Below are 27,436 nucleotides of genomic sequence, written 5' to 3'. Positions count from 1 at the left end.
CTTTGCATATATTTTTGGAATCTCTATTCACTTGCATACCCATCCCAGTTTTCATCTCCATTATCCTTAAGCTGTTGCTATGGGCGTGGTCTTGTTGATAGGCATGCTTGCATATGTTCTTAGATTCTTTAATCACTTGCCTATCCATCTGTTGTTATATTTGTAACACACATCATCATTTCACTGTTGCCAAGGGCGTGGTCACGGTTGCTAAGGACAGTTGTGTCAAAATATTTTCAACTTACAATAACTGAAGAATAACTCAGAATGACACTTTTGGAGATCAATTTAATTATATCAAATTACAAATTGGAAACTGTATTCAATCGAATTCACACTTACAACAACAAAGTAGACAGGAACAAGTAAAACCATGGTTTGTTTTACGTGAGTTGAAATGATGATTTTTTGTTTTATTAATGATACGAAAGTTCATAATTGTTGTCGCTCTTATAGTTTGGTTTACATACATATTCATGTGGTTTTGAAACTTCTTTCACAAGATCCCCTCTCTTGTTTGCCGAATCAAAAGGGAAAGAGAGAGAGAGAGAGAGAGAGAGAGAGAGAGAGAATGAATGAGAAAGACTTGACAAGGAAGTAAAAACACGAAAGGCTATGTTATCTCGTATTATATACTGTTTGTTCACAAACGAATTACAATACTGTAGTTGTCACTTTCACTTTAAATAATCTTCTTTACTTTATATTATGACCAAATATTACTGTGACAATAGCAAAACTATAAGTTAAACACATCCTAAACTTTAATGACTGCACCTAAGGTGTGTTTTTTAAGTTAGGAGGAGATTTATGCTTTGGTGAACATGAACTGAAGTTTCATATTGTAAAGCGCATTGAGATTCCAATGCTATAATGCACTATTGAGAAGTGCAGATGAAATTAAAACTGTCAATAACAGCTTTGTCTTTGACTGAAACACAACTAGTTTTCAGTATTTCATGAGTATACTGCTGTTCAAGAAATGTTGTACTCAAGTTCTATCAACACATTTTTACTAACTGTCATCCTATATCAGTTTTGAGAAATGCTTTAAACATGTCTAAAATAGGAAACGTTTGCCTACCTCTCATTAGTGTTTGACTTGTCTATTGTCATCAAATTATTAGGTCTGCATCAGGAAGTTGTCCTCCAATGTATACTTCCTCTTCGAAGGTGAAAATCTTCTTCTTCTTCAATGTACAGTCTATATAAAAAAATATATGTCTCACTGGAGAACAGAACAGTGCTCAATGCAATGTTAGTACCAAAGTCATAGTATAATACACTTGATATATATATATATATATATATATATATATATATATATATATATATATATATATATATATATATATATATATATATATATATATATATATATATATATATATACACATTGGTAATTGTTAGTAAGACAGTATGTGATATAGGGCTTAATATTTTTTTTTCAAGTGAAATAGATGGTCTCCAGTCATACATACGATGTAAGTATGTTAGACTCTCCAAAGTCGTACATTATGATAGGTGAGGTTGACATTTACCCATAACGTCTATGGAATTATGGACAACATAAATAGAGCATTCAGGATAGCTTAGTATGAGTAGACATCAACGAGATATCACCCAACTGAAGATCTGTCAACATTGAAATAAACTTAAATAAACTCATGTATGTTCTATTAGCTTAAGAATCTCCTACCATCATCTTCACCTTCAACCAACCAGCTGAGGCCAAAGAGGTTAGTGCCAGTGGCAGTGACATCATCTGGTGTCTTAAGGTCCATGTACTCTTCACCATTGTAGTCACCACAAAGACCTAGCATAACACAAATGCACTATTCATTAAGATTGTACACTACCATAATTATGATCTTTACATGGTAAACATGTTATGAATCCTTCTAATAACAGCACGTAAAGCGTCTTAGGAATTATACCTGTTCTCCAATTTTCATGATATATGTACATTATCCATTCAATGAAATTAAATCCAGTTTACAAATAAATTTATGGTTAAAAATATTCTTTTAATCTAAACTGAGATCTTATTTGGTCTTGAGGATTTAATACCTAGTCACAACAAAAATCAGTTTTCAACACTTTTTATCCTTTATTTCCCAAAGCACTACCTTGAAGCATTATCTTTAGCCATAACTATGCTTTCTGAGATAGAAGACTGTAAAAGAACATATACCACAAGTCTTGTTAAAATACCAGGCGTTGACTTGAGTGTGGACAAAATGTTTGTTGTAATAGATATCCAGTCCTATCGACGTAGTAACAGCAATGTCAGACTCATTACGCATGACTGCAGCAAGGTTTGGAATATCAATACGCATCTTGTTGTATTCATCCAGAACTACTTTATTGCCATTCACCTGTGGAGAAATCAAATAAAAAAACTATTTATTATGAAATAGCGAATCATTTTTTCAAATACATCAATAAATTTCTAGGTCATAGGTTAGCAAAGTCAGGACTTTCACTGGATTGATCAGGTAAACTGAAATCACTTGTATATTTTATATTGATTTATATATATATATTGTATTATTTATTGTCTCGGGTAATAAGATTGCTACCAGTCAAAAGGTAGCACAAGTTATACCAGGCTAGCTTCATAAATATTCTTATTTGAATTTATTATGGGCCAATGTTTTTGGATTTTATACAGCAATGTTCATCAGTCTTTAAAATGGTTTTGTCACTTTTTGTCTTCGACACATAACAACAAGTCTTCCTATGTCACTCATATTCTCCCGAATGAAGAAAAATATGGGGGAATAATGTATACCTGTTCAAGCAGAAGTTATGAAAAATCATTATTTCAATATTTTGACACATTTTGAGCATTGCAGAACCACGGATACAGATGCCTGTTGTTAAAATGTAGAACAACGAGGCTATACAAATTTATCATATCAACCAACCTTAACTTCAGGAATATCTGCTGGAGTTGTGAATAGTTCTATCTTGTTATCATCAACATAGGCAATAACCTTCTTGTAATTCTTTTTTTCAGAGTTGTCCGGATGATGTAAAATTTGATTCTGTACCAGTACAAGGAAACGTTCTTCTAGAGAGCAGTCCTTTACTAGTACATGTAGACAACTACCTGGCATCTCATAATTGAATGTTACATTGTCAAACGTTTTGAAGACATTATTCTTATCAATTGTACACGTTGCTGTAGAAAGAGAAGAATGAATAGTTATTTTGTAAGGTTTTGAAAACTCGCATAAATTAGTCTACCATGGAGTTGTTGCAATCACAATGCTGTCCAAATAGTGTATACTATGAAAAACTATTGTGTTAAATGTTAAAACTCTCGTCTCTTAGTCTTAGTTCCTCCCACACTGTTGAGTACATTGGGCAGCAAGCCTTCTCCATTAAACTCTCGTCTACTATTTGTTAATTACAACACCTAGAATTAATATGTAAATACAATGAATACATCATTTGCATACTTACGGAGAATCATCTCTTTCATAATAGTGGATCTGACTCCAGTGATGGAATTTGGAATATGCATTGGTAGTAGAGTCTTGACTGGAGATGTTAAGGTGATATTAGTCACCCTGATTTCCTGAAGTGGGGTGCTTAAGACAGCCTCCATTGTATTTGTAGAGACCAGCTTGAACAGCAACTCAACAGTGTGTCTCTTTTTATTCAGCTTAGGCTGAATGGTTAACGAGTACGGCATCTGGTGAAGATTCCTTGGCAAAAGTATTTCAATCTTCTTACACAGCTGTTAATAAAAAAGAAAACAGTAGTAAAGTCCTGCAAGCATACAAATATTCTCAAGAAGTCAACAATATAATATATGAAAAAAATCCATATTGAGGCAATGTACAGACATAAGGATAAACACATACAGCTTATTTTTTTATTTAAATTCTATTGTAACAAGAAAGTGTGTAAGGAAGAACCACGAAAAACTCACCATTTTAAGTGATTTTGGAAGTCGCGTATAGACAGTTTTTACACACAGTTCAGTACGATCTGTCTTTGGAATAGTCATGGTCGTGAGAACTCTATATTCACGATCACTAGTCAGTTCTTCATGGTCAGATAGTCTTTTCACAACATGATCCTGCTCACCAAATTCCCAGTCAAAAACCACCTCCTGTGTACAAATAATATAAACAATTAAGGTTTACAAATGCTAACCTATTAAAAACTAATTCATATTCTTATACACATGGTTAGTAATCCAGAATAATATAGCTACGTGTATGATAAAAACGTTTCTATATATATTCCCTTGGTCATTCAAAATTATAGTCAGTTGGCGCTTTTTTCCCTCGACATTGTAAACTTAGTATCATAAAATAAATCACACTGAAGCAACTTGAAATGACTAGCCTCCATAGGTTTGGTCATTTTTATTGTCAACCTGCTTTCATAGTTTCTATTCTCGCTGTGTTTTGTCTTCAGTTCAATTAAAGGATCTTCTGGATGTCCATCTATCTTCAAATTGAAAGTCGTACTTTCTTCCTCAGGAGAATCTACAAAAGTCACTTTCATTTCATAGTCCTGTCTCAAAATAATCAAAAGAAACAAATATATTCTATTTATTTTAAATGAAATGGGTTTTTGAATAAACAGTATGTTCACTTTCATAATTGCAAAATATACTTTCAAAGCAATTTGTGTTTATAAAACTTTAACCTCATATTATGCAAGTTATTTTTGTTTTTAAGTAAGTTCTCAACTTAATAAAATGTATCAGTATCGTGTTTTAAGCTGTTATAGTGAAAGGTCTTGAGTTCGTTTTGATTGATTGATTGATTGATTGATTGATTGATTGATTGATTGATTGATTGATTGATTGATTGATTGATTGATTGATTGATTGATTGATTGATTGATTGATTGATTGATTGATTGATTGATTGTTTGTTTGTTTGTTTGTTATTGGGGGTGGTTGACTGAAGTTCTCACCTTAACTAATGTATGAGTGTTCTTGAGATGTCTCATAGTGAAAGTTCTTTGATTTTGCTGAAGTTCTCACCTTAACTAATATATCCGTGTGGTGTTTTTTCAAATATAATTCAAATTTCACCAGCCTTGGTGAATCATATCCTTTAAGACTGTACATGTTGAATTCTGATGGACCAGTGAATGGAAAGATTGGATCAGGGACAGTCTTCCTTGGGACAACTTCATAATCAGCACAGAAAGACAAACCATTCTTTATGACTGTCAAACATGTGATATTCTGTGAAATACAAATACAGTGCAACAGAAAATCTAACGTCTGTCGTGGCAGAAAATTTTTTCAAAAATTGGCACTGTAAGGTAGAATTTTTTTCTGTTGTTGTACAAACATGGTCTTTTACTAATTCCTCCCAAAATTCAATCTTCTATAGTATCAACTACCAAATACTGAACCTCGAAAGAAATGAAAACAGTGGACCAGGTCATTTTTCCATTGGTATGAAGGAATCTAAGAAATTTGACATTTTTACACCTCTGCATACCCTTCCATATATCCTGATATTCAATACACTTGTACAGGATATTCAGTTGAGATAAACATGACTACGTATTTCTTGTAAGACGTTCAGCTGTGACAAGAATACTGGAAGTATATAAGGTATATCTTATATAGATCCCAAGGAAATATTGACGTAATTAGTGTATAATAACCTTTTGGGGAATATTCACCATGGTTCCGTCTATCTTGTTGTACTTTTCACTATGTCTATCTTTTATCAAGAAAGTATACAAGTTGTGTCTGTGAAATTAAATTAAACACAATTTATTCATTTACAACCAATAGAAACCCTACAAAAGTGGAAGATTCAAGCTGATCTTGTTCTCATGTGTTGCTGATTGAGAAACATTCACAGAAATTCTTGTTTTTAAATATAACTTGTTTCACAGTGATTGCATGATTATACTTTGTATCTCCAGTATAATTAATTGTTATAAACTTACTTGAAAGAGACAAGTTCACGTTTACTTTCCTCCTGTATGTACAGCTTGACTATGTGTTTCTTATCCTCCATTTCAGACTTGATGCTGGCCTTGACTGGGACACTGACATGAGTACTGGCATTGATAGCTACACCAGTTTTCAAAAGAGTACAATCAACACCCATCTTTCCAAGCATAGTAACCACTATACTGTGATACACAATAATATTATATCAGTTAATACACTCAGCCAAACAATCATCATGACTATTACATTGTAACTAATAGTGTGTTCAACAGTTGTGAACCTTACTTTTAGGCCAAATGTAGTATTTATGTTACATTTGAGAACATAAATGTAATATACGTTTAAGTGTTATATAAATGTCACTTTTTAAATGTTCATAGTGACATCCACTAGAACACAATTAAGCCACAATTAATTAATCAAAAAAAATGAATTAAAAAATCCCCCCCCCCATATTTACAGTGTGGTAAGTTAAGTTAATTAAAGAGTTCTCAACTAATAAAATGAACTGAAAGTGTTTGAATCGATTCTTCATAGACATTGTACTTCTTACTTTGATATGATTGTGCTTGTTGCTTCAATTTCTGATGGTTTAGGATTAAAGAGACTTGGCTTGATTCTGGCTCGACCATCAATTTTCAATTTCATGATCAAGGCGGATGTAATATTCAGAGAGAGTGGTACACCAAGAATGGTTGGTTCCTGGTATTCGGTGTCCAACAGTAAAGTGGCTGTGTTAAAAGTAACAAAAACGAATGCTGCATTAAGTATCACACATTCAATTCAGAGGAAATCCAATAAAATATGCAAATTGTACATTATATATGTAATGTTAATTATATATGTAATGTTCAAAGAGAGTGGTACACCAAGAATGGTTACTTCATGATATTTAGTATCAAACAGTAAAGTGGCTATGTTAAAAGTAACAAAAGAACATGTACGTGGCATTAAGTGTCACACACTCAATTCAGAGAAAATCGTATGAATATGCAAATTATACAAATAAAAAATGTCTTACCTTTCTTGAAATCCAGATGATCTCCTTGGCGCAGGACTTCCTCAATATTTTTCATCTTTGGTTCATATGTTCCATCAGTAATCAGAGTTTTAATATCTTCCTTTCTGAATGTCCTGGACATGATTTCATCATCAAACAATTTGATATAAATACTACCCTTTGGTTCCTCTGGTTTGCGGTATTTTGTTCTCATCTACAAAATCAGTGCATATCATAATATCATTTGTTTCGAGGGATGACAGCTTGAGAACCGTCAGAGAACATTTAAGTTAATGAAACACTGCCAAGAATCACTTGACCAACATTTTACGTCTTTTTTTCAGTTTGTGATATTTAAATCAGATATACAATATTAGGTACTCAAATAAAACTTCATGAACAACAATTTGTCTTCTTAACATGTAGTATGCACCTCGGGAAAAAAAATCTTAATTTGTGTTGTTTGTTTATAATACTTTGTTATTATAACTTTATTCACGTAAAATTGCAAGAGAACTTAACCCATTCTCAGATAAAGTTAAGCATTGCCAAATAAACGAAAATGATTGGTCACCATGGCAAAGTTTTAGAGGACTTAATATTACTTTGGTTTTCAAACAAGTGCATTCAGTTCTTCCTTTATAACAGGTTTTCTTGTTACATTTCTCAAGATGATACATTTCTGCTAAAAATGAAACGTGATTGATACACAGATACCTTTTCTTTGATGATGTCCAGTTCACTACGAATGGTGGTCTTTAACAAATCTTTCCTGGGTCTCTTCAGAAAATCAAATAATGACTGGCGTCGCTCCCAGAATCCTTTTGGTCCAACGAATTTCTCTACAAAGTTTTGCAGACCTTCTGTGCGGATTCCAGCCTGTAATGATGCATGTGGTACACTTATAACAATCTCTAAATGGCCGTTAGATGCATGATACATGTACAGTCCTCAATTCCAAGGTTAAATGTTGGGGGTGGGGGGGGGGGGTAGCAGTATGTAAGCTTGGATCATGCAAGCTTAAAATGTCGGTATTCTTGTACAGCAAGAACAAGCACCTCTTAAGCAGTGTCTACACACCCATAACTATCCAACATGCTTAATACTGTATTATTAAAGTTGCTACTAGGAACCTGATCAATGTTTCAATGTTTAGAGAGTATACAACTACAGAAGCCAGAACAACTATTGCAATGTGTAAAGTTCGCCCCTTTCGTACTTTTAATAAATGTCTATTTCCTAGGTTTTCATTTAATGTATCTGATTAGTTAGCAAATAATGTATACAAAGTCTTGTAAATCCAGAGAGAGTTGAAAAGCATTGATGAAATGAGGTAATAATAACTAAAACCCATCCAATCACAAATAGTAAGTTAGTAAGTTAGAGAGAGAATGATTCTTAATAAAAAAAATGAACTTAAATATTCCTTCATAACTCTAAACCTCTTTTTACACATTCCTAACGAGATAAAACTGCGTCAAGTCTGTATTTATCTGAACTAACCTCCAAAACATCTATGTTCTGCCCAAGCAGAAAAACATTCAGTTTGCTCTTCATGGATCTTGGAAAAATAGAGGTGTGAGTAAAGATGTTATGCACATCAATAGATCCACCCATCTTTTGTCTATCTGTATCAATCAATAACAAAAAATATATATATTAAAGCTAAAGTATCTCAGGCAGGGTTACGTTGAACGATAAGCCTTGACGATCTCTCATGTCTTACTGGTACCGGACTATAAATCCACGTAAAATGTCATTACAGAACACCATGAAGGGTAAATGTCTCTGGGTCAGTGTATTCTGCAATGTGATACTTGTACAGCAGTTAAACCACAAGAACTGTTACCCGTATATCCCCTCTTGCAATCTCATATCATGTGGTTCTGTTAATACTACATAATAGTAGACTTACGAAAAACAACAAATTTTGTATAACTGGGCATTCATATGATTTCATTTGCCTGCTCATTTGCACATATATATGTAATGGTGTTTTTTAACCCAACCCCTCCCAAATGGGGATGTACGGTGAGCTCCATCCGTCTGTCTGTAATATGTCATTTCTCCAGCATGCAATATCCGCTTTCATTCAAACATGGCACAAATGTGACATACATATATCTTCTACAACATATGCAAATTGATTATGGTGGCCATAAATAACAATATTCACGGCTAACCTTAAGCCTTAGATCGGTGTATTTTTTTCCCTTTAAAGACAATAATGGCCTTTGACCTTCAAAGTCAACTCTCAAAATCAAGCCATTTCTTGCATATCACAGACGCTTCATTGTATTTATTTGTTGTCAATTTTCAGTCTCAGCCAATAGCTACTTTAATGTCCAAAAAGTTTGAAACTTAATACAACTTGCATTAAACCACACTTTGAACTCTAAACCTGAACTTACCTAGATACATGGACCAATGGAAAGTATGAGAAAAATGTAATTGTGTAATTAACGGCATGATAAATGGACGAGCAAAGTGAAGAGCCATACGTGCTGCCTTGGCCCTGAAATCAAAGAACATAAATCACTGATAACATATTAGTTTATCTTAATATATTCTCAAAATAAACAAGAATACATCATAATCGATTCCATCCCAAGTTCTCACATTAGTGTTATCTCATTAGTGGGATCATAGAGATTACATAGAGTCATTCATTTTTTGTGGACATGGTTATCGAAAAGCTCTACCTGGCAATTATAACCACATGTTATAATGTACGTCATGCAGTGTCAACCAATAGCTTGGGCATTATAGAGTATACATAAATTAAAAGTTCATTCCCTCTTTCAAAGATTCACTGTGATTTGTAGGTTTCAATCTTATACTTACTCAGTTTTCATGTATGGGTGTTTATTACTGGCAAGGTTTGTAAGATGGGTAAAGACAAACATTCCAACTTGTTTACTGGTTTCCTTCTTGATCTGTTCAGCTAGTAGCGTATAGACAGTAGAAGTTGGTTTGGTGTTTAAAATTGTCAAGTAAGCAGCAATGCGAAGCTCTGGATCTTCCCCTGGGTTACGGTAAACTGGCATCAAGACTGATTGTACCTAGAGAACAACGACAGCCAGGATCATCATGGTTAGGAATTCTATTACTTATCTGGTGTATGCATTGATTCAAGTAAAGAACTCATGTCTCCCTCTCTCGTCTAAAACAGGAAGTTAAAGAACCTTATTCCAACCGCCATCGCTGACATGCCATATATCACTGTTTCTTCACAAATCTGTTTCATAGATATGCCATGACTATATGTACAAGATGATAATGAACTTAGATGTTCATGCAAGTAAATTGGCAATGAAAATAAAACATTGCGAATTGTATTAGCTGAAATATGAAGCGGATCCATGAACTCCAGCGAGTCCTTCAAGGTATCATGTGTATACTCTTGGATACATAGACAGTGGTAAAATGTCAGTGTACCCTACAAAAATGAAGTGACTGATTCCCATCAATTTTAGAACAGTTATGAATGCATAGCACAGTGATCAAATACAGATCAAATACAAACACTCATTGCATTTTAATTGGTGAATACTGCGTTTCAAAGAACATGGTGATAGTGTTCAATGGGACTTATGTTCTTGGAGACAGAGACAGTGGTAATTGTAATGGCAGCATATATCATCCCCTTAGCTTAAATTACACTTCTTCCATTGCGAACATATACTCATTATACACACCTTCTTGGGCAGTTTGGGAGCTATCTTCTGTAACGCATAGATGGCATTGACACGGACTTCCAATGTATTCTCGTTGTTTTCATCTTTCAGTTCAGCAATGATCGTATCAGCATGGCTCTTTAGACCAGCATTCCCCATAGATTTCAGACACATCAGTTTGCTTTCTTCATTTAATATGTTTCTCTTAATGGTCACCAGATCTTCAGTGTATACCTTGTGGCTTTCTCTCCCAGGAAGAGGCTGTGTGTGAAGAGCTATATTTCAACTGATCCAAATATGTACTTGGAATAAATTCACTACACATCATATGTCTTATAACATATGTCCCCATCAAACTGATCAAAGTAATCTGCCCAGAGGTCTATGCGCACAAAGCCTGACATACACATTAACATCAAAACAAAGGCACATTGAACATAATTCAATTGGGCTAAACAACCAGAGAACAATTACAATATTAGCGCAAATTGATCGCAAACAAGACAGGATTACCTTTATCGTTTCCTTGATTCCAAATATCTTATCAGTGATGGTCATATCCTCATAGGTAGTTTCACAATTCCTAAGGAATTCATCATACTTGGTTGGACAGTATGTCTGATGCTGACATAGTTTATCAACCAATGTACTGAAGGTAAGGAAGCAACTATATCTTCTTTCAAGTACTGCTTTCAAAGTTTTCAAAGACACTTCTTCCAAATTTGTTGTTGGCAAGTTCATTACGTTATCGAGGCAGATGTTCTGAAGGGTAAAAAGATGATAAAATATCAAGTCTTCACATTAGCTCTGTTTAGTGTTATTTGTCATGCCCTTCGCTATTGTACATTTTGTGTCTGTATAAGTGTACGTTTATTATTCATACATTAGTGAACATAATGCAATACAATACAATACAATACAAAACGATGAAGTGATTAGTTTATGTGAGAAGACGGCAATTATGTCCGGTTTTTACCCATCGATACTGGACTTAAATTCTGACAAAGCATTAATGTCCAGTTATTGTCCAGTTCATGCTGAACTTCAACTTTGCTTCACTATTAATGTCCGGGTTTTGCCCAGGTTTTATTAGCTTACATCCCCACCCGAAACAACAAATGTACTCGTTGTAAATAGTATACCCACCATGATATCATCCAGAATACGTTCACTTGGTTCTCTCACATTTACAAGAGATGATAACAGCTTGATGATTTCTTCATCTGACAGTTTCTTATTTATGATCAGATCTTTGATCAATTGTACAGATTCCCGAGTGCCAACCACACCCAGAGCTTCTAGCAACCATTCCCTGTCAATAAAAACAAATTTCATGTAATTTTTCAGTCACTGTCTTTGCTTAGAATTTAGAGCTTACTCCCATTAAAGGGACCATGTGGATGGGGATTGGGTATATATTTTGAAGAACTTGTGTATACACTACATACAGCAGTTAACAAATGGTGGCATTAATTAAAATGGACCAAAACTTCCTATGTATATACTACTCTTGGGAAACGGAGGAAGTGTATTGTAAAGAGTAACTTGTAACTTGCAGTAAAGCTTTGCAGTAGAATCGAAATTGGCTATGAAACATAAAACAGCATTCATGTTATGAACCACACGTATAATCTTAAAGATAGTACTTCCCATGCAAATACATTTACCCTATTACGCCATTGCAGAAATGAAAAGTTTTTTCCTCGACCACATACTCCAAAACACAATCCCCCCCCCCCAATTAAATACTGATTTGTCACCTGTGCTGATAGAGAAAAGGTTTCATATTGAGTGATTTCACAAAGTAGGAATGGATTACAAAGATATTTCATTCTGCTCATTATGTCACTCTTTTCTACCACAATTGATTGAATTTTTAAACTAAAAACTAATATGTAATACTTTACATATACTGGCAAAAGATTCAAAGAGATTATTTAAACTTACTTTTTTTCTGATTGACTTTTCATATTTTCAATTATAGTCTTCAAAGTATTAGGTGCACATTCACGCAGGGACTTCACAAGAAGAATAAAATGATTTGCAGCTTCAGTTCTAACCAACACATCAGGAGTTTCTCTTGATAACATCTCCAAGAAATACTCCACCTATCATCAAAGTAACAAACCAATATTTGAGGAAATCAGTAATAATTTGTGGGCTGCAATACATCGTGCCATAGTCATTCGTTTATAAAATACAAGTAGTGGGAAAACTTAAAGTTTAAAGTTTGCAAGATACGTGCACTGTCCGAGACAGCTTTCACCAAATACAAGATCTAAGCTTCCTCCTTGTACAGCTCTTTCACCATTTATGTAACCAAACATTATATAGAGTAGAAAACTATTTCAACCAATAAGGTCAAGTGTTAATAAAAATTTCAGTAACATTACAATATATGAAATGTACAGATTGAGTCACCTTGCTTTCCATAAGCTATACCTCATTTAATCACGTAATAATGACGTAGCCTAGAATCATTTCTGTCCTGCTCACCAGTTCAGCTTAATGATTGAAATTCATATTTGCATATAAAAATAGGTTAGTTGCACAAGAACATAACATAACATAAGTACAATTGTACAGCAAAACACAGTTACTTTGGAAATGGTAAATTAGAAATGAATGTAACTATATTTTACAGTCCTAAAACCATGAACAATATATGGTCCATTATATGGTCCATTATATGGTCCATTATATATCCCATTATATGGGATGCGTTCCAGGTTACAAATGCTGATACAATTATGGTAATGATTACCTTTTCTTGAGAAGTTATGGTAGTGGTTGTCATCGCAATATCCCGTTTAGGAAATACATGCATCAAGTCACCACGTGGAATCATGGCAGGAGTACTAGTTGTCAAATCAGCATTCGTTATCTTTACGAGGCTCATAGTATGTCTACACAGAAAGGAAAGATTATTTAAAGGCCACCTATTTGTAGTGTAGTAGTAGTAGTTTGTACTCTAACAGTCAATTCAAATAGACAATGATTGAACAACTTTATTAATTGTATATATTTGGCCACTAGATAATTTAGATAACATTAGCTGATTTGAACAAGTAACTGTTATCAATTCACTTGATCTAAGTTACAGTTGTAATGACTATATTGAATTCTGACACTGTGAGAAACTCAAAAAATTTCTGATGCATGACATGAGTTATCAGCATAAATAAAATAATTCAAATTTATGTAAATCAAAGGTTAACAGAACAATATAGTAAAAGTTGAATATGCTTACTTTGCAATTGTAAGAGCGCTGCCACCAGTCTTTATGAATGGAGTAAATAAATGTTGCCCTTCAGCTCTGACTGATTCAATGATGAAGTCAGTACGAGTACCAGTGATGTTGTAATGATAACCAACACCAGTATGCAAAAACTTGGTCTGAAATCAGCAATGAAATGATTTCTTAATATTTAAGATGAAAACTTATCATTTTACCATACATCACCTTGTGTAACTACATCACAATAATCCATCACATGTATACAATTATATTTTTTGAGTGCGATTGTTTCAGCAATCAAAATGATTTCTTAATGTTTAAGATGAAAACTTATCATTTTACCATGATCACCTTGTGTAACTACATCACAATAATACATCACATGTATACAATTATATTTTTTGAGTGCGATTGTTTTCTTAACTGCCAGCATTATAATTCAACCATAAGGACATTATTTCTATAAAACACCTATTTTTAAGACCGGTTACATAATTACATGACCGATTGCATATCAAATAATCAATTTTGATTGATTGATTGATTGATTGATTTTTATTACCTGTACAAGAAATAATTACAGATCACTTGGGAAAAAAATATTTATACACAATTTATACAGGCAATAGGAGTCAGAAAATAGCTTTGCTAATCAAGTCTGACCCCTTACATTAATGGTTAATGGTTAAACATTCACGGGTGTTACTAAACGCACTTGCCCCTCCCCCCAACCCCCATCCCAATCCAAGTCATTTTAAAAGTGATGAGAAGAAAGTTCGGTAAAGAATGCCAACTATGCTATATATTCTTTTAGTAAATCTATTTTAAGTGACCGCTTGAAACTATGTCGTGTTGGTTCCTTCCTGATATTGTATTTGATGTCGTTCCATGTAGTTGCACCTGTATATGATATTGATTGTTGTCCAACTGATGTCTTCACTGGAGGAATACATAAATTGCCCTGAGCCTTCTGTCGTGTATTGTATTCATAAGTCAACAGTGTGCAATAATCGGTTATAGAGTGTGGTAAATTATTGTGTATTAAGTCGTAAACAAAAACCCCTACTAAATACTTGTGTAACTTAAAAACGTCGAGAATTTCTAACTGGTTGAAAAGAGGAGAAGAATGTTCCCGAAAATGGCTATGCGAAATAGCACGCATAGCCATTTTCTGGGATAATAAAATACAATCTAAATATGAATGAAAAGTATTTCCCCAGACTTCTAACCCATAGGATATATGAGGTTGGATGAAAGTGGTGTAGAGAAAAGTAAGTACATGTTTCGGTACGAATTCCCTCAGTTTGAAAATGGCGCCTATTTTTCTTCTTATAATATTATTTACATGACAAATGTGTTCCTTCCAAAGCAGATGTTCATCAATGACAATACCAACAAACGACGCATAATTAACTTGCTCAATAGCATTCCTATTTACATAAAGAGTTCCACTGACACTGGGTGAAAACCTACGACTTCTCATAAGAATGTACTTTGTTTTAGACTCATTTATTGTGAGCTTGTTTGCAGTACACCAAGCCGTCACATTATGAAACTCGTGGTTTACTATGGACAGGTCAATATTGTTGAACTTTGTGGGAAAAGTGTGAAAAAGGTTCGAATCGTCTGCAAACAATCTGAAATCAAAATATGACGATGAAAGTGGCAGGTCATTGATATATAATAAAAATAGTTAGATTTAGAATGATAATGCTCAAAATGAATATGTATGATACATAACAAATAAAATTACTGAGCAAACTAGGCTTATCATATTCTTTTTAATATTATCATTAAATGAGCCATGATAAACATAATGTAAATTACTGTTCACCTTCAAATTCTTTTAATTTCATCAAGGTTAGCTAATATTGTGGCAAACCTAAATACCTTTATACATACCTCTTCAAGTTCACAAGATTCACATGTCTTTGTTTTGATGAGGGAGGTGAAGCTTACAGGTTTCCTGACACACTTGTCCATATCCTTGAACTTGGTAATATTCATGATATGTACTTCCTCTTCGTTGGTAGTTTTTGTAACATCATAAAGGGTTTCACACTCACCCAATATGTCTGTCTGTCCACAAATAAAACATATACATTAATGGTATTGTGGTACTGTTTGCAAGAAAACTGAATAGGCTACATTTTTAGATGACTTTAAACACATACTGTGCCTTCTCAATTATTCTATTTCTTTTAAATTTGTTTCTATATATGAAATAAACATTGTTAGCCCATGTTTTCAGATTCATTGATAAAGTTAATTCATGAAAGATAAAATACTGCATCTATTTCAGAGATATGACTCTACCTGATAAATCATGTTTTCTGCAAAGAAACACATCATCTGAAACTTCAAAAAACTACTTCTATTGTAACTCAAATCTCAGATCCTACCAATCACCAAATCAACTGTATTTTCAAGTATACAGCATGCCATCTAATGTACATACGTCTATCTTTGTAAAGGTGTTAGCATCCTCTTCATCGATCAGGTCCAAGTTTAGAAGACTTAAGATGCCTTTCTTGATGTTTAAGATCCACTCAGGTTCAAATTCAGGAGCAAATACAGTCTCCACCTGACATAGAAAAGGACAAAATCATTCTGAATCATTCATTTGAATTTATGTATTGCTAGTTTCAAAGTCAAAATTTACATGTCAGTAGTAGCAAACTTATAGTATACTTTAATTATAAATAAAAAACAGAATTGGCAATTTTATTTGGAGTCCAAAAAATAGCTTTTCGCTAATTGAGTTTGGCTCCACCGCACATTACAAATAAATATTCGACTTACTACAGGGACAAAATGAACTGAACATACTGTCAACAAAAGAACTATTTTAGTCACTACATATTGGCTTTGTATTCATAGCACCACATACTGCTACATACGTATTTAAAATTGACTGCGCTGTCTGAAAAAAAATTCTATTTTGGCCAATTTAGTTAGAAGGGTAAGTAAAAGAATTTAGTTTTTTATCCTGCATTGAACTTTTGATCTCGCCCCTAAAAATAATGTGCTGTGAAATTAAGAGTAGGCATATACCTTTCCATTGACATAACGGAACTTTATAGGTGTGGAAAGTTCTTCATTGAGCCTATGACTTAACGTAGATTCCTGGAGTAGGGTCTCTTGTCGGCCATTTGGGTTGTTTATATATTCGTACAGTTTGGTATTCAGGAGCTACAAATTACAAACAGTACAAATAAAAAGACAATTCACTGTGAATAATGTAACTAACCTCAATTAGGCCTTAATTATAGCAAGTAACCCCTTAAAGCATTCCTCTTACATAGAAATGTTAGTAATAAAGAAAATAAATTATAGATCGTTCTGTAACCTTCAATGGTTCCTCTTGAGATTTTTTCGTATTCAAAACAAATTTATATTAGAATCATACCTGTCTTTTAACCAATTAAAATGCACTCTTAAAACTGTACCGATACATCAGTATAACAGAAACAGGGGAACGAGGACATACATGCAAATCTCAGAGAACTATTGAAATTTTAAGCCCCTCCCTACCTTTCAGTAAATCCCACCCTATAAATAAATGACAGATCCTTATTGACAAACAAGTTTACTATATCTATTTTTAGTTTGCTTCTATTTACAGTAGAAGTTACACTACACACTTACTTTCAAAAGGACATCCTCATCACTAATAAAGGAGAATTCTGGTCTGCACGTTATTTTAAGACCTGTTTGTTGCTTGCCAGTATTTGGAAGTCCAGTTGTAATGAAGCCCTCATAGTTGTACACATATTTCTTGCCAATCTCTTTGTATTTTGTCACCACTGCATGAATGAGATATACATTTGTTAGAATGAGAATTAAATAAATCTTTACAGATTCTGAGTTCTCAGTCTTGGTTCTCAGAGTTTTTCCCAACCAACCTCCTTCACCCTCTATCCCCCATGAAACGTCAAACAGATATTTATCGTGAATATGGTTAAAAGCCTTCGTTGTTGTTATATACATGTGACATGTGGCATGTGTAGTGTGAGACGGTACTGTCGGGATCACTCAACAATACGGAATGCATGGATAAAACTATGTAACGCAATGTTGAGGAACCCTACAAGCTGTAATAATATTTGTATTTCTCACGTAGCATGAATGTCGGCAAAAGACTTCGATCGATTAGGTCAAAATCTCTTGACAAACATAAATTATATCGTGAGTGCGTAAACTATGAAAGCTTTATCAGATCCCCCCCCCCCTTTCTGTCACCAAAGTCATGAATGATTTAATGACTTTATGACATCAATAAAACTCTAAACTTGCGCTCTGGCTTAAGACTGGAAGTTCTTTCCTTCCAAAAAACTGTTGTGCTAAACGATTGCTTTTACTAAGCTAAGTTTGCTTTTATCTGCACTTACCTTGCTTTTCCTTTGAGTCAACATTGGCCGCTGTATTATCTTCATCGAAAAAGAAAAAAAAATTAAAAGTCAGAGTAAAAGTGGAACAACGCACTATTTTGTTATTTCTCAACCCTTCCCTGCCAGAGGGGATGCGTTAATCCATGATTTTAAGTTTGCGTCCTTTCCCGTTAAATGTCTCGTTTTCTGTTTTCTGTGATGTGCCATATGCATATTGTTCGTATCTGTGGAGTAACTTTTTGGTTAATACTTTTTAAACTGTTCGGAAATCTTATTCTCGGCATGTTTTTAGAAAATGTACATAGTAATTGTTAATGTTTGTCAGTTGGTCTGGTTTCGTCTCATAGTATGTTGTGGAATGTTTGGTGTAAGAGCCTTTCTTAACTTCCTCTATTCTATGTATTATGCTCTTCCTTACTTTTCATTTATTTCCGTATATTGATATATTTTTTTATATAAACGTAAATATATAAATAAATAAAATGTAACAACTGTATTTCAATTCTTGTCAGTCGATAACAATTAAAGATTAGCAACGTCTCTGACACATAGACGATAAAATGTAGCAATGTTCGTAAGGTTTGTGTCAAGCCAGACGTCGTTTTGTTTCAGGTCTCGTAATTTTCGTTGTAGAAATCTTCATATTTAGAGGTACAAAACTTACAGTTCCTCAAAACTTGGTCTCGGGGGAAAAACCATTCTACTAAAAGTAAAATTGTTTTTAGCGGATGAGAAGTTAAATGTTTCAAACCCTACCCCATCCCCAAACGTAAGCAATTATAATCAATATACTTAATACCGTTAAGTTTTTACCCAACATTGAACTATTGACCACATCCCAACTACATCTCAATTTGACAACTACCATGACCCAAACAATAAACTACCAATGGCGAGATTTGTTCATGCATTGCTTTTTCACATCGTAGTTCGCATAATGTTTTCAACAATGTACTCAATTATGCGAACTACGAATACCACATGATGTTAAAGGGCCACTGTTGTAATCCCTGTTTGTTTTCATATCCATTCATCTTTGCTGTGTAGTTTATTGATTATAGTTCTGTAGACCTACACCGTTGCTTATCTGTGATAAAATTCTACGTTTCCGGTGAACTTTGGAAAAGACTCGAAACAACACACGAAAACTGTGATTCTCATGCAACAATAAACAACACGAGATCAGTGTTGTTTTTCGTAGTACGAATCAATCGATCGTTCAGTTGATTTAGTAACAATGTCAGTTGGAATCAAATCAGGTAGGATAAAATTTCATACCAGAATGAAACTAATAAAATATAAACTTACAGGCTACGGCAATAACAAGTGCTAATACCAGGAATCTCATGTCGCAAGTGTAATTCAACACAAGTGAAGTCATATAAAGCGCATCGTGTTTTATACTGACTGACAGCCTTGATCTGTAACCCCACAGATAAGATAACTTTGTTCAACTGTGTTCAGCTGCCAAGGTCCAAGATGTGATGATATCAAATTTAATATTTTACAAAAATGCAATCAACACGATACAATAAAAGGTGTCCGATGGTCAAAGTTCATAACCCCATTTGTGAGTTTATGTCGCACGAGTTATAATATTTGGCCTACTCGTAGTGTCCCCGTCAAAATAAACCAATTTTCCAATGTTGAAGTACTTTTTGCACACCGTGAAATCAACATTCGCTTTGATGTGAAAAAGTGAGTGAGAGAATATCAGAATTTGTAAACTTATAGGCATTAAAAAAAAGAAAAAGATATTCGGATAAAAATTCTTCATTATTCGTCAAAAACGAGCACTATCTAGATTCTTGCTGAGAAAACGTCATCCTGAGAGAAGAAAAACCAGTCAGTAGTCGTAGCGATTGCTAGCCTTGAATATTGTCGTTCCGAGATTTTTTGAACTCTGGGCTATATACTGACGCATGTCCAGACGAAGTGCTTTCCAATTTTTTTTTCACACGTGTACTATCTCTAACCATGGAGGAATAAGGGGATATGCCTCCATTCTTTTATAAATACCTACCAGATACTTTCGTGTAAGTTAAATAGAAGCCCTTGGTTTATTTTGTCAAATACTTTTTCAACTTAATACTCCACATGTGTAATTTTCATGATGGCAACTTTACAGGATACAGCGGTCAGTAAACTGAAACAGAGTGATATCATTGGATGCAACAACATTTTGTTGCAGAACAGTAATCAAACAGACCCCCTTCTGCCGCTTGTGGAAAGGGCTGAGAAGAATACCCACAACGGTTGACCTTTCAGTCGCACTACTGAACTGTGCCAAAAATGAAATACAACATGGTAACATTTTTTTAAAAGTTGAATAATTTTTGATTTTTGAGTAATGAAGTTAAATAAATGTAAATGGCAATAAGTAATTAACTTTAAAGGCTGTCATGGCAACAACATCTCTAGATTTTCAAGAGAACCGGCAAGAAGAAAGAGCCAATGGCAGAATGTGTACAAAAAGACTCTTCATTATTCAAAATGTATTTATCTTTCATTAGACAGGATTCTGCAACCTGCTGGGATGAGGTGACAGGGTATCAAGTGATCATCAACTATTTACAAATAACACAAAAGTCAATTATGTACCTGTCAAAATTACCAAACTGTTAATATCAGTGATATGAAATTCCAATTTTTATTCCGAAGTTAATAATAATACTTTGCTAAAAAGAGTTGGCACAGAAACAATCTAAAATTAAAATCTGTACATTTTGGATTAAATCAAGTGTCATTACTTCATATATTCAAATGTGTTCCTGGTGCACTGTACTTTACTCAATTCAAAGTCAAATCCAAGAGGAGATTCAGCTTGTCATGGTTCACATAATTATAGTTTGCACAATCAAAATTAATACCCTTACAGATGATACGACAAAATTTCATTTACCAGTAACTATCAAAAACAAAGACGTTGGTGAAAGACCCAAAAATATTTGCTGCCGCTTGTAAAATACTACATCCCATAATACTTTATAATATACAGGATGCAACAGATACTTATGAACATTACTCAGATTTGAAAGAAAGGGGTTCTCCCCTGGCCATATAGAAAAGTGGGGGTTCTCTTGGTGATTTCACCTTATACTCAATGTTCACGCCATCGGCCATATTAGTGTTATGGCTTCCTCTCTGTGATTTGACCAAATTCCAAGGACCTCCCAATGGTGGAATGCATTCCTCTTTGTGATTTTTCACGTTATAAACAAAGTTTCTAGTATATATATAATGGGTTCCTCTCCGTGATTCCACCTTATTCAGGATTCTACCCATGAGTAGAAGTTGCCATCCTATGGTGTATTGAAAACAATAGGGAAATATAAAACAGCACACATAATATACTTTTGTTATGCTCTTTTCCACCGACTCTACCATTATTTTCAAGGGGAGAACATTGAGTGACCCAACTCAGGAGGGGTCTATTTGTAATGACCTTTACACAGTGAGTTTCTGTTGAAGACCAAACTATCTGAGTTGTGACGTAATATTGATTTCAGTAGAGTCTGATTACAGTACTTGACTGGCAGAGCTTTGGCTATTGTAAATAATAGCACCAACTAGATTGACTATTGATGCTGTTGCAAATACGGGAAACCAATGGTTAGTGTAGTCAACGATAGCTGCTGTCACTGGTCCACATGCTATTCCAGGGATCGTAGCCTGTAAATAGCAAAGACATATGTATCAAAATAACGCATCACACGGTAGTAACAACAACAAATATAACAACAAGAACATTGTAAAAACTACAACATTCAAAAAGTTAACTAGCACTTGTGAATATTCCTTATTTTGTCTAAACATCCTTGGATTGAGTTTATTTCAATGTGTCACTCATATTTCGCTCTGGGAATGAATATTGCTATTAAAGGGGATTTCCTCGTAAAGCGGCCATCAAAGGTAAACTAAACATAACGTGGGTATCAAATCATTGAAAGAATTTCTCAACATTGCAAGTGACAAGGACTTCAAATTTTGAAGAAAGAAGTAAAATATAGAAAGCACTGACATACACACATCTCACACAGACACAGACATAGACACAAACACAGACACACACTCGCTCTCTCTTTACTCACCAGAGTGTTGGAGACTGCAAAGGTGAGACCAGCATGGTTGGGTGCTACATCGGCATGGTTACTCATGTGACCTGATGAATTACATGCACACAATCCTAATGATATAGACACAAAACTGCAAAACAAAGACAAGATACAATCAAAACACTGCAAAGTCAGCTATGCTCAACCTCCTCTGTGTATACAATGCTTACCTCATCTACTCTTGAAATAACTATTTGATTGTCACTGTCTAATCTTGTATATTCTTAGATACTAGTAAATGGACAAATAAAGACCTAAAGATTTGGGTACTATGATCTTCATTATTGTCTTGATTCTATCACAGTGACGTTGAAGCAAATGCTATCCTCATTTTCCACTTTTGTGCTCTTTTCTTTGCAGATGTTGCTGACCTCGTGGTGTTCTGTTAACAAGGCAAAAACTAGTCAACCTTTTTTGAAATCTTATAAGTTGAATTTTGTCATAAGTTGCAACCATCCAGTTTCCATGATTGTCTTTTCTGTTCTATATAATTTAACACACCCAATTCATTCATCAACTCTCCCTTCCTGCATCCCTTGGTCTGCCTACAAAAGTAGCATTTTCAGACAAAGACTGAACTCCCAGCAATATTAGTGTACAACTTTGTAAAGGCATGGCAAAGGTCTTTTTTATTGCCTTTGCACTTATAATGGAATACATTTTTCTTATACTTAACTATTCTTGACCAAGCTACTAAACAGACTAATACATGTAGCATCAAATATTCATCCTAAGTTCATTAAATATAATGAAATTGACGTTAAAGGTAACATCACATACCATACTGCTAAAAGAACACTTTGCATTTTTCCAAAGAGTAAAATAAAAACAGCTGGTCCTAGAAGACCTATTGTTGTCATCAATCTTCTCACAGACAGTACTGTCCATTGTCTTTTCGAAATAAGAGAATCAGCATAATGACCTGCAGCTGAAAATGGACACAAAAGTGATGTAAAAATTTGCTGGAATTAGCTGACGATAGACACAAAAGAAATATAAAAGCCAGGTATTAGCTTGGGCATCTTTGCTGTGTGCCCTATTGCCTCATGGGAGTCAGCAGAAATGATTACTCATGGCTTAACAATGAATATTCATGACTCCGAAGTGCCTCCTCCCTTCATTCCCTTCAGTGTTAAACATCTCTCATAAATACACATTTATAGGCACTGTGGCTCACAGCAAAGATACCCCATAAAGGCACAAGATCAACTGGCTGCTTCTCTGAAATCACAAGTAATTGTAGGTGATGTAAAATCATGAAATGACTCTCCAGAACCCATAGTTTATGAAAATTTCTCCATTTTCCTGGAGCGGTGCTCCCCTAAAAACAGTAAATAGAGTCATTTGCTATTTAAACCTGAGATGCACACACATACACACACACACAGACAAACACACACACACACACACACACACTTTTACCATAGTAACATGACTACATAGTCCTTACCTACTCCCACCAAGGAGTTCATAACATACGGTAAAGCAGTGAAACTGATGTCATGCCTGTTTGCTCCCAATCGTCTGGCTAGGTAGGTGGGTAGCCAGGATAAGATTATGTAATTTGACCAGTTCATAGCAAAGTGGGCTGCATAGATTGCCCATAATGATTTGTGTGAGATATAACCTGTCCAGTGAACAGAGTGCCTGGTATCAACCTGAAGTAAAAGAAAGAAAATCAAATGTGCAAATACAAGTACAGAGAGATGTTGCAACAGCTGAAATGTCTATTGCAAAATCACACCCCAAAAACCTCTCATCAATCCCCAATCTCATAACTTAATTTTAGAATGAACAGAAATTGACAATACAATAGTCAGGTGTATGATTTCCCCTTGTGTAGCAACCTTTAAAGTTTCACACTATTCCTATAAAGCACGGCCAATGCACTATTTAAAAAAATAACCTGTATTTACATTGCTTGACTAGTGTCCTGTCTACATGAAGTCACAAGTGAACCAAAGTAAACCATGATATACTACACAAAGCAAATGTTCTATGAACACTTAGAGTCAAAAGAATATTGTCACAAATTTAAGACTACAGATAGGAAACAAATAAAACATACCTTTGGCATGAGTAACATTTCTGTATCAGCTTCAGTAGAGTTTTCATTGTAGAGAAGTACCCAGATTGCTATCCACAGGATTCCCATGGATCCAAAGCTATAAAACATTATTGGCCATGGAAGTCTAGGACAGATCTAGGAAAATAAACATGGATAGTAGAAAGTTGAACCACCATAGTGCTTTCATGATGAACATATTATGGTGGTGTACAGGTCATTGATTTCTAGGTACATCATATGTTATAAAGGCAGGATATACAGACAGAGACATCATATACCGAGACAAACGTTAACATTAGGCCCTGGGAAGTTTCTATACCTTAGCAAAATTGTCATTCTTCATTCATAGGAATTTCTTAAAATTCACTTTCTTTATACTTTCTCTTCTGTGTTACAAGGACCCCCCCCCCCCCCATTTAAATCTGTAGGCAGGAGTATGCAAGCAACAAGTAATAAAGTCTGTATCAATTAGTATATTTGTCTTGAATAACAATTCTCTGACAAAAGGCATAGAAAGATGGTTGGTGGAGAGTCTATGTTTCAACTGTTTATGGAAAGATGTGGCAACAATTTTCTAGGCTACAATCTGATGAGTTCTTTAGCCGACTTACCACTGCAGCAATAGTTTGTCCCACAGATCCTGAAGCCACCAAGTAACCAAATGCTCGTGATCTTTCCTCTACTGTGATACACAGTGAAAATATATGGTAAATAGTTGGTAAACAAAAACCTTCGGCAAAACCCAGAATTATTCTGGACAGAATGACCAGTCCGCTATATGGTCCAAAAAATGGCGTAAAGAACGTTGCTAGTGACCATACTAATACTGCTATACCTAGTGTGATTTTACCACCAAACCTCTGGGCTGTACGGCCTCCAATTATCTGAAAATGAATTATATAGATAGGAAATATTCAATCTTGGACAGTTTTAAAGCTTGCATCTGATAATATGGGTGTAGACACTTGAATGTCATCTACTGTATCAATTTTTGAGTTATGCATTAAATTGTGATTTTTGACAACAAATATGGCCATATTCGGTCAAATGATGTCGCAAAACAACATTGCGTATATATGTCCCATATAATATGTCACCGCTGTGCCTTGTTTGAAAGAATCTGCCATTCCTAATCCCCAATTCCAAAATTCATTTAAGAACATGTACATGCATAAATTTGTCTATGTTGCACTGGAAAGATTTCACACATGGGAGTGGGTAGAGTTGACGCGTTATTAAGCCACATTAGTTGTAATGTTAAACTTAAAGTCATTTCATTGACATGTACATATACACTGTATCATGCACGGATTAGAAGAGTTTAAATCAATCACAATCTTTCAAAATTTTCGGTAATCAGAAATCACTCTCTGGTTTTCATACTGTAAAAAAACTGAAGACACTGTGTCCTTACCTGGCTGCTAATATAACCAAATGCAAATGAACTAAGAACCCAGCCTTGTTTCTGCATGCTCCATTTGAATTGATCCGACATTGGTACAACAGCTATCGGCATGATGACACGATCTGCAGCATTTATGAAATTAGCTAGGGAACACAAGGCAACAACCTTTGAAGTCTTGCTGAAAGTAAACATTTTTGTCTATACAGATGATGATGATCTTTAGGTCCAATGTACAACACAAGTAGAGTCTAGTGCATAAAATACAGGAGATTCTGTTCTTTTCTGATCCGACTTTTATGCAATACACATCATCATGTTGTTGTTGTTGTTGTTGTTGTTATTGTTGATACTTTGTTTACATTACGTTTCCATTTCCAAAGGCTTTGTAGTTACCCTGTAAATGACAAAAAATGACAAAAGATAAAATAATTATGTTGATTTATTTTAAGTTTTTAAGTATGCATTCATTTGTTTATTAATATATGATGAGGAAATTGTTATGAAATAGTCTCGTCTCGTCTTTGTGTAGCACTAGCAGTATGGTGCAATATATACATGTAACTAAATAAACCCCCCCCCCCCCCAAATCTCAATTTAAAATTTACTATTACCAGTAATACTAAATAAAACTCTAAATAATGAAGTTATAGACATTTTAATGTGATCGCTGTATCATACATGTACATGTACCAACATTGGTTGTTGTGTACCTAGATACATGACAGACAGACTGTCTAATTAATAATTGCAATTCTAACCATTTTCAGTGGATATGTTGTAAAGTGATGTTACACTATTACTACTAGTACTAGTAGTATAGTAGTAGTAGCAGTATATAGTACTAGTATAATAGTAGTAGCAGTATATAGTACTAGTACATTCTTGAGAAGAAAAACAAAAGTATCCCTACGATTGCCACTCACGTAATCTAAACTAAAGGTGCAATGTCCTCACATGCTGCACAGCATGCAACATATGGCGTTATTCTACTTTGGTCATGTCCATGCAGATATCAAATTGACCTCCCTTACAAATGTCATCGGCCGGGCTATACATGTTACAGAGGGTATTTCGCTCAATGCCCCGGTACCGTGGGTGGATAATATTATTATTAATAATATATAAGAAATAAACTAATGCACTAAGCAAATAGATCTACGATATCCCTTGATGTGAAATGACAATGGAAACCTGAACATACATTCACTGCTAAAACTTTTGTAAATTGTACGATTAAATACGAGGTCAACGTCAAAGCAATGAGACCAACATATCAGGTACCATAATTTACATATGAATGGTTGTAAACGCATTGAACATGTTGAATAGTGCGTAACCAATGAAATGAACAGGTACTGATTTCATAGCAGTCAAACCTTAAAATGTAACGGAAAAACATAATTCTGAGGGTCTAAACAATCTTACCTTGCCTTCGATTATAACAGTAACCAAAATTACACTGTTCTCTGCGATGCTGTGATGCTGCGACGAAAACAAATTCACAGACGACCGAGAGGCGAGATCATCGTCGCCATTTTGTTAACCTATATAACACCAATTCTAATTGGACCGTCTTTTCTTCTGTAAACCAA

General features: G+C 34.5%; 2 protein-coding genes across 2 annotated transcripts; both read right to left on the bottom strand.

Annotated features, from left to right (window-relative positions):
- Nucleotides 1-1,109: 1,109 nt before the first annotated feature.
- Nucleotides 1,110-19,604, bottom strand: LOC144436911 (vitellogenin-like). The gene is made up of 28 exons (XM_078125773.1): nucleotides 19,565-19,604; nucleotides 18,257-18,295; nucleotides 17,514-17,671; nucleotides 16,920-17,057; nucleotides 16,324-16,449; nucleotides 15,768-15,944; nucleotides 13,878-14,023; nucleotides 13,392-13,533; nucleotides 12,575-12,735; nucleotides 11,774-11,939; nucleotides 11,141-11,389; nucleotides 10,649-10,888; nucleotides 9,795-10,012; nucleotides 9,362-9,465; nucleotides 8,454-8,578; nucleotides 7,668-7,829; nucleotides 6,972-7,164; nucleotides 6,504-6,681; nucleotides 5,944-6,132; nucleotides 5,653-5,740; nucleotides 5,015-5,221; nucleotides 4,366-4,536; nucleotides 3,944-4,126; nucleotides 3,472-3,748; nucleotides 2,931-3,187; nucleotides 2,195-2,378; nucleotides 1,700-1,816; nucleotides 1,110-1,204 (listed from the first exon to the last, which is right to left on the bottom strand). Exons 1-28 carry the CDS (start codon nucleotides 19,602-19,604, stop codon nucleotides 1,116-1,118), a joined length of 4,524 nt encoding a protein of 1,507 aa, XP_077981899.1. The 3' UTR covers nucleotides 1,110-1,115.
- Nucleotides 19,605-20,918: 1,314 nt separating this feature from the next.
- LOC144436551 (uncharacterized) lies at nucleotides 20,919-27,382 on the bottom strand. Its single transcript, XM_078125369.1, has 8 exons — nucleotides 27,270-27,382; nucleotides 25,854-26,238; nucleotides 25,051-25,323; nucleotides 24,440-24,574; nucleotides 23,822-24,029; nucleotides 23,152-23,299; nucleotides 22,348-22,462; nucleotides 20,919-21,928 (listed from the first exon to the last, which is right to left on the bottom strand). Exons 2-8 carry the CDS (start codon nucleotides 26,034-26,036, stop codon nucleotides 21,776-21,778), a joined length of 1,215 nt encoding a protein of 404 aa, XP_077981495.1. The 5' UTR covers nucleotides 26,037-26,238; nucleotides 27,270-27,382; the 3' UTR covers nucleotides 20,919-21,775.
- Nucleotides 27,383-27,436: the final 54 nt, after the last annotated feature.

This window comes from Glandiceps talaboti, chromosome 6, assembly GCF_964340395.1.
Source record: "Glandiceps talaboti chromosome 6, keGlaTala1.1, whole genome shotgun sequence".
In the NCBI taxonomy this organism is placed as follows: Eukaryota; Metazoa; Hemichordata; class Enteropneusta; family Spengelidae; genus Glandiceps; species Glandiceps talaboti.
This window is presented reverse-complemented; position numbering and strand designations above follow the sequence as displayed.